Genomic DNA, 13,917 nt, shown 5'->3' with positions numbered 1-13,917 from the left:
GAAAACCAATTTTGTTCGTGTTAAAGCCTATTAAAAAACCAATTTTATTCATGTTAAAGCCTATTTTACAATGAATATGTTTTAGATGAGACAATGAGAAATGGGATCAGTAATCATTCTTACTCTTGAAACAATTGAAAGTACATATTTTAATGTATTGATTTATTAATAAATTAAAAATAAAATTAATTTTACTTATACTCTAATCATCTATTCATATTATATGATTATAAGATTTGAAATTGTTAATTTAGTTCTAAAAGACGTAACTAACAACACCTTTTTCTAATGATAAGGAGAACAAATATTGGATTCCTCGAATTCATAAACGTCTTAATCATTTAAGAACAAGGAATGTGTGTTTTTCCGACAGAAAATCAAACTTGAAACCTAAATTCAGATCACGTTCGTTTCCACTCATTATATATCGATGATGGTAGTATCTCCTTTCTCTTATCAATATTGTCATTTTCTTTCAGTCACATATATTCCCAACAAGTAGAAAAGCACCCACAGAGCTGCATAATCGAATCTAATTAATTCTAAAGTCCATTATTCCAGTCCCTACCCTGCTGCGGATTAGGATATATTTATATCTGTATATATATATATATATATATAGCCAACTCAAGTTTTCGCACTCTTGGCCACAAACACAGGAGATTCAATTCATTGGAACAGCAAGTTAATTAGCAATTAACAAACTGTTGTGACGATCCACAGATCTGACGCATTTGGGGTGAACTTCATAACCACATTGGAGACACTGGTAGGCCCAATTAGAGCCCTGTTCATCGCACACACAGCAGATAAAGGGTCCTCCACCGTTCCCATCTGACACCAAATTCAGGTCATGCCCATGCCCTTCATGATATACCAATGCCGGAAGATCCTTCGCCTCTTGCTCAAGCTGTTTTTCGAGCTCCTCCACTTTGGCGTTCGTGAAAGGGTAAGCGTTCTCTCGGTACAAGTTTATCAAGCTCCTACCATGCACTGTTATTGTTTTACCATCAGGGCCTATGATCACCAACCAAGGAATCCCTTGCACGTTGAAGTGTCGTACGAGGTTCTTCGTCTCCGTGTCGCCAAAAGGCAAGGCTAACCAAGGCATGCTGCTGTAGTAGGAGTCAAAGGATGCTTTGTCACGGTCGCTGGATACCAGCACCACTTCGAAGTCTTCCTCTCCCTTCTCGGCTAGCTCCTGCTTAATCTTCTCGTAAACGGAAATCAGTTTGGGAGTGAACTTGGCGCATGGCACGCACCATTCGGCGGAGAAGTAGAGTGCAATTGTTTTTCCCACTAGAGAAGCAAGAGGTACCTGTGTACAGGAGCAACACCCGTCACGCGGAACAGGATTCTCTGCATGCACTTCAAATAACAAAACTGCGTGCACGTGCAACACAAACTCTATTCCTATTCATGGATTCTATTCTACAACTTTTTTTTCTCTATAACTACAGATACAAGAAAGAAGGAAATAAGATGTATGATGCTTTAAGAGATCGATGCATTAAAAATGAAGTTGCCTACTTTATTACAACTAAAAATCAGACTAAATAATCCCATGAAAGCTTATTGATATGGACTTCAAGATAGTTGATTATAGATATCAACTGCAGACTGAATTATTTAATCTATTTTCACTTTAAATATATAAGACAATCCCATTAAAAATATGATAGAATAATAATTTTGAATAATTAATTGAAGAGTCTTGAGCTGAAGAATAATACAGTTGCTAGAGGCTGGAGCTAGTTAAACTTATTTATTATTTGATAAAGTTCGAGAAAAAAATTATGACAAACATAAAACATACAACTCTTCGTATTAAGTTGTAAAATTTGCAATTAATTTATATTTTAATTTATATTTTGAGGAATGATATTAACAACCTATTACACTATACAACTTCTAATTAATAATATAAAAAAGTACTTTGTCATTTCATACTAAAATTAAAATTTTAGAAAAAAAAATAGTTGTATATTAGAACAATATTGTCAATGTATCATTTTCCTAATATTTTAGAGTTATTTTAATTAAAAATTTAACATGTATAGTACAAGAATATATATTTATTTTCGTATATTAAAATCGATTAAAATATTTGTTTATATAAAAATATATATATTAGAATAATTTAAAGGAGTAAAAATATCATAGGGCATACAATTTTTTATTCAAACTTAAAATGAACAATTTAAATAATGTTATATAATTATTTTAAATTCCCTTTGTCAACTTCTATCAAAGTAAAGATAAAATGTGGTAGGTTTAATAACATTACAATTAAGAAGGTGACGATTTCTTTGAATTGTGAAAGATTTCAATAGATAAAGGTGAGAGCGAACAAGATTCCAAGTTATTATAATAGAGCAGTAGATAATTAATTAGCAAAAAGTGGAAAACAGTATCATGCATGGAAGAAAGCGAGTGAGATGTTGGTGGTAGAGAGTATTATTATTACCTGTTTCAGTCCGAAGTGAGTGTGGCTCAAAACATAGTCTCTATGACGGTTTGATAGTAAATTAAGGAGGGTCTGGTTTTCACGCTTGATTTTGTCTTCCTTTCGCAGCTGCTCCAACCTCTCGTTACAGAATGGGTAAGCTTGAACTCCATAACGGTAAATAAGTTCAACTCCGTCACGAACTGTTGCCTGATCTTTACGATCCTGAGGTTGCAAAAAAATCAAGCATGGAATGCCTTCCACGTCATACTTTCTGGTCAAGGATTTCTTTGTTTCTAAATCAGAGAACGGAATTGCCAGCCACGGCATGTTTCCATAGAAGCTGCTGAAGGCATCCAAGTCCTCGTCAGAGGACACATACACAATCTCAAATTCACGAAAACTGCTTTTCAACTCCTCGTAGATTCCAACTAGCACTTGGGTGAATCCGCGGCATGGTGGGTACCAATTCGCAGCGAATAATAGACCCACTACTTTCCCTTCAAGATCAGAAACCTTCACCTGCATAATGCACCATTTCCAACAACTTCAACTTCATCAAATACTAACTATTTTTCACACTTTGGACTTTCGCTATTTTTGTTAAAAAATTCATCTAACTTAACTTAATAGGTTATTTTACATTTAAGTTAAAAATATTTAAATAATATAACAGACCAATGAATACATAATATTAAGACACTGTAACAAAATTTTACTATGATAATCATATATTTATTTATCTCGGTCTCACATGTAAAACCTTCACTGCCGCCTCAAATGATGTATTATATATGTATCCCAACTAGGCCATTTCCAACACGACCACAACCTCAACCAAGGCAACTAACTCAACTTCAACCTGCCATTATCAACTTAGCCTCATTCAAGATATCTTCATCTAAACACTTTTGTGTCAAGATCAAATAAGCTAAAGAACAAATGGAGTGAGTAAAGTTATTACGAAGTGGACTTTAAGTCTATCTCAACCCCATAAAATCAGCTTAAGGGAGTGAGGTTTGCACCTACTTATATACTATAAAAGACTTTAATCTTTAGTCGATGTGTGATCTCCAACACACCCCTCACGCCGAGACTGTCAACTCGTGCGTGAGACTATATATTATGAGTGGTCCGATAGCAGTCCAATAGCGGATGACACGATAGACCCAACACAAACATTTGCTAAGATAGACTTGAAAATAACTCTGATAAATATTACGAAGTGAACTTTAAGTCTAACTTAACCCATAAAACCGACTCATGAAATTGAGGTTTACACCAACTTATATATTATGAAATACTCTAATATCTAGTAGATGGAATCTCCAACAAAAGTTATCCAATTTCACGGCTATATCGATGATATCTCAAATAAAGCTTATTTCTTAAGAGGAATATTATCAGAAAAAAATATATTTTCCAAGTAAATAAAAAAACTAACTTCAGTTGAACACCTACAGCGGCCCATGACCAGAACAAAGCTTGCACGAAAGTCCTAAAGAAAGAAGAAAAAGGACATAACGTGGATACGTGTTCGTACGTGTCGCTGGCATAACACAGTCTAAGACCTTGCCAGACACCGTACGGCTGCATTCCAGCGATGACCATGTGTCTGGTCTGTGAGGTGTCAATTTACAATGGGGGGCAGGAAATCAAAGATACATGAATTGATTAATTACAAGGGAAAGCATTTCTCTCAACACATTCCTTAATGTGCCTTCTATTATACAACGAGTGTGATGTTAATGTATTCTTGAAACTTCGCATTTAATTTATTCCAATAATATATGTTTTGATAAACACATAAATGCGTTCCTTTATCTTGATAAGAATTCAGAAATTGAACGAACTTGAATAGAACACCGACAAAGGAGTACCAAGTACATAATTATATAAAAGCAAGGGTACATAGCAACAGAAACAGAATCCAGTGCTATCCGAAATTGTGAAAGAGACGGGCCACCGAAATGGCCCAGTATTTTCTTTTGTAGGGGATAATGGGCCACGTGTATAGCGCAAAGCGTAATAGCTAGGACAACGCTACAGGAAATGTTTAGCTGACACATGTCCTACGATTCAATCCTTGGTCCTCCATTACACACTGATAAGGACTACAAATATTGGGCATGTGTAGCTCGTGAATGCTTTGCATCTATGATCCAACTAATCAAACAACTCCACATCTAACAAGAATATCATCACCATTCATATTTAATTTCATTTCTCACTCTTAAAATAACCAAAACTGGGTTGAAAATCAGCACCTTTTTAAATATATTTAACAAAAATGCCGGAACATAACGCTCCTTTCTTAGTTAACCGAAAAATAGATGAAAGCAATTATTTTTCCAAATATGATAGTGTGAGGTAGTTCACGATTTCTTAGTTGAGCAACTTCAAAGACAGACAACCTTAAAATTTAAAGAATGGTTTCTTAACCAATTGACTGTGGCAAAGCCACAGTTGTTTAACCAAGCAATTGTTTCTTATCATAGTGCGGGACCCAATCATAAGTATTTACAACGCTCCATTGACGGTGTCTTTATCTTTACAATTAAAGAAGAGTTGTGTAAATTTTTCATTTTTTTGGCTCTTGGGGAGGGAGGAGTCTCAATTTTTTTTACAGTTCGTAAACAACACCTTTTTTATGCATAATCCACCGTCTCTTTCGTAGAGTACTACTCATAAAGATGCTATAACTCAGCGGAATCATAAGCTTAGTTTGTTGGGGATGGTTTCATGAAATTAAAGAGTAAAGGACTAGACCACTATGGCACTATTCAAAAGCAAGTAGAGGACTTAAGCCACATTAGACAGCACATCACATTTGTACAGCACCAAAAGACTTGCTTCTCTCAGCTTATTTTTACCTGTTTATTTGGACGGGTCAGGTTCTTACTTCCCCGTTAATGGTTCTCTAATAATAAAGCTCATGCGAAGTGGATTTACCAATCCGATTCATATTTAAAGAAAAAAAATATAAACATATTCTGCATGCAAGTTTACAGCTAACCAGAGAGATCATAACAAACCAGAGCTACTGTTTTCAAATTGCGAGGTTGCATCGTTTAAATAAGACTAATCTGATAATTGTTTTTAAACCCTAGAACATGATTTCTGTGGAGGAAGATTAGCACTCCAACAGCTAGGTTCAATCCTCTTCATAATTTTGGGGTTGCAAATGTTCGAAGTTATGATATATATAACATAAATAGATAAATCTAGAAACATTAAAAAAACAACTGACATGTATGCTGGGTGGGTCTTCACTGAGCATGCTTGGGTTTATAAAACAATTGTTTTAAAATACAAGAATGGAGAATTTTTACAGATATATATAAGCGTAAAGAAATAAATAAATAAAACATTATTTTTTGCAGTTACTAAACGATTGAACAACAATACTAAGCTCACCGCCACCAGCTTCTGCAGCAGCAACCCACCAAACACGTTTTAGTTTTTTTAAATAAACAATTTAAAAAAAAATTGCAAGACTAACTCCTGGATAGAAGAAACCACAGCGAAGAGCTTGAAATAAAGGAAACTGAAGGAGAAGTAAAGAAACCAGGATTTACATAATCATATATATATTACCATAAATTTTATTTTCTTGGTATTATTATATCCTTAAATTTCTAAGGAGAATCATGCTATTTTCCGCGGCTAAGTACAAAAGTTGGAGGGCCATGAGTAAGGGTGTGAAGATGTATGAAGGAGTCTCTGAATAATTAACTGAGAAAGTAGTGAGTTATGAGAGAGATAGAGAACCTGAGACCCAGTTGGAGAGAGAAGATAATCACGATCTTGGGAAGCAAGGAGTTGTGAGAACTTGCCGGTGTTACAAATATTATTCACCACAGCTTGAGCTTCATGCTTCATCTCCGCCCTCATCTCTCTCTCTTTTTTTTCTTTTTTCTTTGTTTTATAGTGTTGCAGTCTAGAGATGAAAGCGCCGGGAGGAGAGTATGAACCTCCTCGTTCACCCGACACTTATATTCATTAGAAATAGAATCATATTCTTTCCACATCATTACATCCTATGCATCCACAAATCACACATCAACACCTTCACACGTAGCATTCATCTGCGCCACGGGATAATACCAGCCTGCGCCGCACATACACGGGGAATGATGGTGCAGCCTTTTTGATTGCGCAATCCCATCCATGTGCGGCGAAGTGAGCGAAGCGATAATATTGAGGCCACGTGTATGATGGTGATTTCCGAATGGGGTTATTATTAGTTGCTATTTCTTCTGGTCACGGTGATATGGATACGGCAAAACTCTTCTTCCAACACCTGTCACTCCTTTAATTTCCTTTCTTTACTTTTCCCTCGTCACTCCTCTTTCTTCCCAAGCTTTCATAGCCTACCCTTCTACCGTGCACTGCAGTTTGTAACGTGTAAAATCACACTTTCCATTATTACATAACAATTTTCAGGTTTAATTATATTCTTACCTCCAATTTATCATTATTTTTTTATTTTTTACACATCTTGTTTCTAATTTTCGAAAATGATGTTTGCCCCATTTTGTTTACTTTTTTGAAATTATGTCTTTAAAAAAGTAAAATCTTTTTAAAATAAATTTTGATTAAATTTCTTATAATAGTGTTTTAGTGAAGAAATACAATGACCTCTTTTCTAGACATATGTTTTTTTTTGCTAATTCCATTTATAATTAAGTTTTTTTTAGATTTTATATTCTTTAGTTTTTTTCTCATTTAATTATTATTATTTTGATCATTTTTACTCGTATTAACATTTATTTTATTTATTTAACAGTTATTTCAGGTTTCATCTTTAGTGCATACTTCTTACATATTACATTTTTGTTTTAGGATTTATTATATTTATGAGACAGATTTATTTCAAATTTAGGTTTACTTAATAGCTTTAAAAAAATCTCTTTTATACTTGCATGATCTAATATTCTTACTTTTTCTAATAGATCTCTAGCAAATTAAGTCAAAAATTTGTCACTTAATATACAAGTTCTCATACTAGATGGGTTGATTTTGTATGGATTACCACCGATGGTAGAGTCTTCAACCACATTAATAAAGATAAAAATTTAGAGGTTGTTTTTGGACTTATATGTAAATATGGATCTAATTGAGTTTTTGTTTATTTTTTAAAATCAAAAGGACAATTCTAGGATGAAGAAGTGTACAAATATATCCAATAAGACCTCTAACTCATCAAAACATTAACTAGAACTTTGGTTAGAAAAACACAAGAGGACTAAGTTTCGGCTGACTAATCAACATTATTTTTGGGCCAAACTTTAGTTTAAATAAATTGTATAAAGTTATTTAGGATTTCATGGGCCATGTATTGGGTCTAGTAGCATAAAATAATTTACCCAAATATTTGGATCAAGTAGCATAGATTTTTTGGCTTGTATTTAGGTTAATAGGAAAATATGTATAGTTAGGGTTAAAAGTGAATAGTTAGGTAATTGGGCTTCTTTGAGTCCAATGTAACCTTAAAACATCCAAGGTATGTTAGAAGACGAAAATTACCTTGGCATGGAGCACATGGACTTTCACATGGCAGCCTGGGAGTGAAGAAGATTTAACATGGAAGGTGTGAGCTAAACATGAAAAGCATGACTCCACATGACACCTTCTCATTGGAGACTTTTATTTTGAATTTTCAAATTTTAGCTTCAAAATGTTCATCCCTCTCTCCTATAAATTTAGGTGCTTGACTCTTATTTTTTAAGATTAATTTTATGAGTGTTATGTTGCCAAGTTGTTAGTTCTTGCACTCTCTTGTCTAAACCTCTTTAGGTTAGACACCTTTGGTATTCTCGTTCACCTCTCCAAGTGATAGATCAACCAATCATTCTCCCTACTCCTCACATACATTAAAGGAATACATAACTCCATTGGAGTCATTCTTGTTCCATTCTTCCATTAAGCTTTCACCAATCTATCAACAATTTAATAAATCAATTCGGAATGAAGGCACACACTATCAACTACAAAGTCATTTATATTAGGTGAGTTGATTTTGTATTAGTACACACTTCATTATTCTTGAATAATAAGATTGGACAATATTGATTGACTTTGAAACTATCAATTATTAATGAGTCCCTTAATTTTGAGGTGATAAGATTATACTAGCCAAGTCAATTATGTACCTATTATTAAAAATGTGATATTGGAAAACTAACATTTTAAATATTTTTTTATTAAAACAATATTTTTTTTAATATTATAAAATTAAAGATCTTTATCTATATAACGCATTGTAGATTGATCTATAAAGTAGTATAATTAGAATGACATCTGAATATTTTATTCTTAAAGTGAAAAATGTATATAAACAAAAAAATTTCGATTATTCAAGTTTTTTTAATATAATCATCATTTATTTAAACTTTTTTTTTCTCTACCTTCTTTCTATATTTTTAACTTCATCATTCATCACATCGAAAATTAGATTTGAACTCCTAGAAGATTGAGTTATTATTTTGATATCAGTTTTTTTTTTCTTAAAAGACTGTGTTTAAAATTTTTAAATCAAAAAATATTTTAAACTTACATTAATTAAGTCAATTTAAATTTGTTGCCAAAAAACACTAGATCAATTGAAGTTCATTTTCAATTAATTTTAATTGATAAAATATGTTATATTTATTAATAATACTAAATTCTTAATTTTTCCGTCTTCAAAACCAAAAGTCCAATTCTTATTTTATAAGATTTCATAAAATAATATACTCTAAACCACTCAAATTATTTATTTAAAATATAATGGAAATGTTAGAATGTTTAGTTGAACAGAAAAAATATAATTCTATTTTATATGGTGGGGTATGCTCAGTTTTTGGGGAGACTTACAGTCCAACCGAAGAACATCCTCCATTGACATTTTCGACCTCTTTCTACATTCTGCAACTTTTTTTTATCCTTCTTTCTTCATCATTGCTGTTCCTTATGCCCTTTCGATTCTTAGGTTCAAAGGAAAAGAAAGAGAGAAAGCAACGTGTCTCTTTATGTTAAAAACATGTAAGAGAATGACCTCAGCAATATGCTTTTTCTTTAAAAAAAAATTAAAAAAGAAGAAATTAAGCATACAATATCAATATGACGACAATGGCCCGATTTTCATAAATGTTAGATATAATTACCTTTTGTTCCTATATTTAAGTTTAATATTTATTTTATTATAATAGTTTTAAAAATAATTAATTTAATATGAAGATTTTTTTTTAAAATATGTAATTTGATTTTTTTCTATTAAATTTTTACAATCAGTGTAACTAATGATGATTTGACATGTTACTAATATTTGATACAATGTCACTAATATATAAATGTGGAATGTACACGTAAGCACCAATTTTTAGAGTTTTTTCTTCTTTCCTCCATTCATTCTTTCCCGTCATGACCTCCACTTCACCCTTCACTCATCGTTTTGATTTTGGACCGTCAAGACCTCCACTCTATCGTTAGGGTGTTTTTCCCTTCATCGATTTTAGGGGTTTCGTCTGAATGATCGATCAAAGTGTTTTCCCCTTTTTCGATTTTAGGATTTTTTGTTACTGGTTCTAGCAAGCATGTGAATCTCGTACGCGACCCTCTCTTCTGTTCTTGCGTTCCGAACACCAGCCTCCGCGTCAGGAACCACGCCAGGAATTGCACGACATGCACCGCCGTGGGACTACATGCGATGATGTTGCGGTTGCGGTTACAGTTAGATTGGTTGTTGAGTGAAATGTCATTGTTGGCGCATAACTGTTGGATGAGCCTCTTGAGAGATGTGTTGGGAACCAACTGTGTTTGCTAGCTTCTCCCCTGTTTTGGGACAGGTGATGTTCCCTCAGTATCACGTATGGCTTTCAAAGTATCTACACTAGTAGAATTTGGCAAATAAATATGAGTAAAAGAGAAATTGTTAGATAGTAGAAAATTATTTTAACTCAATGCTTGAGATTGGACTGGGAGGGCCTGGAACAGATGCTAGAGAAACTGGGGAAGTGTTGATGCAAGGGGAAAAGATGGAGGTTATGATAGGATGAGAAGAATGAATGGAGGGAAGAGAAGGGGATTACACGTAGACTGCAACTATACATAAATTTGACCTATTGTGTGCCACATCATCACCTATTAATATCGTTAGTGAAAATTTAACATAAATGATCAAATTGTAGACTTTTTTAAAAACTTTGGGACCAAATTGATTTTTTTTAAAAACCACTATAGTAAATTGAATATAGTAAATTGAATATTGATCTTAAATGTAAGGATGAAAAAGTTAATTATACCTAAAAGTTATAAACTAGAGATAAGACTAGCGTAATCGTGTTATATAAAATGCTGAAACGTTTAAGTGTGAAATGATTGTTGAATATAATTTATTTAAAGAATAAAATTAAAAATCATTAAAAAATTATATATTTATCCTGGTATTACTCTTAGTTCATATTTTTTTAAGTACATTATATTTATATATCAACTTAATATTTTACAAGATTGTTATAATTAGTAATTCAAATTAAATCTCCCAAAAGATAATTTAAATGCTGAAACTAAAATGTCTAATAATAATACTTGTTCTTATTCAACACTACTACAAAATGTTAAAACAATGACTCATTATTTAATGCGATTTTACGGTCAGACGCTGTATTTCAAAACGCGGTGATATTTTTTAAATTAACTTGATTTAAGATTGTGGCTATTTTTTTTTTTTACAAATAGCCGCATTCGTAAATCCTTTACTATCCTACCTCAGAAGCGCGCCACTTACGTTTTCATACTCTCCTTTCTCTCATGCTTCCTTGCTCTTATGTGCGTCCTTTGTTTTGTGCTTCCTCTATTTTCTTCCTCTCTTGTTTGCATTGTCTTCATGCCATTGGTAAGCATTGTCTTCCTCTCTTCTTCTTCACCATTGATTTTTATATGTTTTCCGTTTCTCTTATGTTTTGTCTTATGCCATTCTTAAGGTCACTGTTTCATTGGGAAAGTTTTTGTTTGCTTTCTACTGTGCCTTCCTTGTCGTTGTTGCTGCCTTGCACCGTCGTTGTTGACTCCGATGTCGTCGCTACTGTCGCTATTGCCTGTCCCACGTCGCTCTTCACCACCCTGTTTCCTTCATGCACAAGGTTGGTGGTGTTTTAATTTTTTTTACATTTGTTTATGTTATTAATTAATTTATTTTTTATTTATTAGAATTTGTATTTTTAAAATTTATATTATTTTTGTTTTTAGGTTATAATAGAATTATTAAATTATTAGATGGTAGATAGATTTATATTATTTAATATTTATAATTAATTTAATGATTTTTAATTTGTGTATTTAGTATTTATTATTAATTTATATTATGTTAGTTGTTAGTTTAGAATAGAATTATCGTGTTGTATTGAGTCTGAGGGTGTTCGACCCTCGACAATTGATACATGCTAGTATTGAGTCCGGGGGTGTTCGGCCCTTGGTAAACACGTGAGATAGAACACTCATTAGAAAACACCTGAATGACTATGCCAGAATATAATGGATCGAAATTGGATTAATTCTGTTTGCATAAGTGATGAGTACGAAAGAGGAGTAGAAGAATTTATACAATTTGTGCAACGTCATAATAGTGGTCATGATGGAGCAAAAATTAGGTGTCTGTGCGTTAATTGTTTGAATGGAAGGATACTGGATGTTAAGATAATTAGGGAGCACCTTCTATGTGATGGGTTTCTTCGTTCTTATACAACTTGGACATGGCATGGTGAATTATTAAATTTACCACGTGTTTCCATAACTGAAGAATATGTGGGATCCACCATGGATGATGCAGTACATGATGATGTAGATGATGATCGATTGGAGAACATGATTCGTGATGCGGGAGTTGAGTCTTTTGCAGAAGCGCATGGATATGGAAGTATGTCAAGCGGCGCAGAGAATTCATTGTATCCTGGATCAACTAACTTCACATGGTTGTCGGCAGTGTTAAAATTGATGAATTTGAAGGTAATAAATGGATGGAATGATAAAAGCTTCACAGAATTGCTTCAGTTGTTGAAGGATATTCTTCCAGAGGGAAATACTCTACCTAATCATAATTATGAGGCCAAAAAGATTCTTTGTCCAATGAGCATGGAGTATAAAAAGATACATGCATGTCCTAATGATTGTATATTATATAGGAAAATTTTTGAATTGTTGAAAAGTTATCCGAGGTGTGGGTTATCACTTTATAAGTTGAAACAAAAAGATGATGATACTATTAAAGAGATAGAAAAGCATGGACCCCCAATGAAGGTTATGTGGTATCTTCCCATCATTCCAAGGATGAAGCGTTTGTTCGCAAACCTAAACGATGCTAAGAATCTTAGATGGCATGCAGATGAGAGAAAATGTGATGGCATGTACCGACATCCAGCTGATTCTATTCAATGGAAGAAATTTGATGATGAGTTTCCAGAGTTTGGTAAAGAATTAAGAAATATCTGACTTGGTTTAGCTATAGATGGAATGAATTCGTTTGGTAATATGTGTACGAATCACAGTTCATGGCCTGTTTTACTAGTTATTTAAAACTTACCTCTTGGATTGTGCATCAAGAGAAAATACATGATGTTGTCTATGATGATATCCGTTCTGAAACAACTAGGGAATGACATAGATGTTTATCTAAGTCTCCTAATTGAAGATTTGAAGTTAATATGAGATCAGGGTGTTGAAGTATTTGACAGATTTGCTAATGAAACTTTCAAGATGCATGCCATGTTATTTTGCACCATCAATGACTTTTCGGCATATGGTAACTTATCAGGGTATAGTGTTAAGCGTCGTAAAGCATGTCCAATATGTGAAAAAGACACTGCTTCTCAACAATTGAAACATGGAAGGAAGACAGTATATCTTCGGCATTCGAGATTTCTTAAAAGTGCATCCTTACCGGAGGTTGAAAAAAGCCTTTAATGGACATCAAGAGACTAGTGGTCCACCAACTCCATTAACTGGTGTTGAGGTTTACGAAAAGGTAAATAACATAGACAACACCTTCGGTAAATAAAAAAAAAGTCATATGTGACAAACATTTGGAAGAAAAAATCAATCTTCTTTGATCTTCTGTACTGGTCGAGGTTAGAAGTCATACATTGTATAAATGTAATGCATGTTGAGAAGAATGTGTGTGATAGCTTAATTGGTACACTTATTAACATTAACAGGAAGACGAAGGATGGTCTAAATGCTGATAAGTGCCTAATTTCAGTAATATTTCATATTAAAATATAGGCACTTATGAGGATTTATTGCTAATTTACATATAAAATAATCCCTAATTTATGAATTTATACATTTTTATATTTTTTATGATCTTTATTTGAATAAGAGTATTTTATTCCCAAATTTGGTGTTAATTGCAGATTTCTAAGGAAGATTGGAGATTTGGATTAAAGATGAATGATTTGAGCTAAAAAGATAAAGATGGAAGGTCCCAGAATGGA

The 13,917-nt window shown here is 33.0% G+C and overlaps 1 protein-coding gene across 1 annotated transcript; it reads right to left on the bottom strand.

Moving 5' to 3' along the window:
• Positions 1-420: 420 nt before the first annotated feature.
• LOC137820507 (probable nucleoredoxin 2) lies at positions 421-6,660 on the bottom strand. The gene is made up of 3 exons (XM_068624631.1): positions 6,218-6,660; positions 2,468-2,968; positions 421-1,318 (listed from the first exon to the last, which is right to left on the bottom strand). The coding sequence occupies exons 1-3, from the start codon at positions 6,338-6,340 to the stop codon at positions 686-688; spliced, it is 1,257 nt and encodes a 418-aa protein (XP_068480732.1). The 5' UTR covers positions 6,341-6,660; the 3' UTR covers positions 421-685.
• Positions 6,661-13,917: the final 7,257 nt, after the last annotated feature.

Source organism: Phaseolus vulgaris, chromosome 9 (genome assembly GCF_000499845.2).
Source record: "Phaseolus vulgaris cultivar G19833 chromosome 9, P. vulgaris v2.0, whole genome shotgun sequence".
Taxonomy (NCBI): Eukaryota; Viridiplantae; Streptophyta; class Magnoliopsida; order Fabales; family Fabaceae; genus Phaseolus; species Phaseolus vulgaris.
The sequence above is the reverse complement of the archived record's forward strand: the minus strand, read 5'-3'. Positions and strand labels throughout refer to the sequence as shown.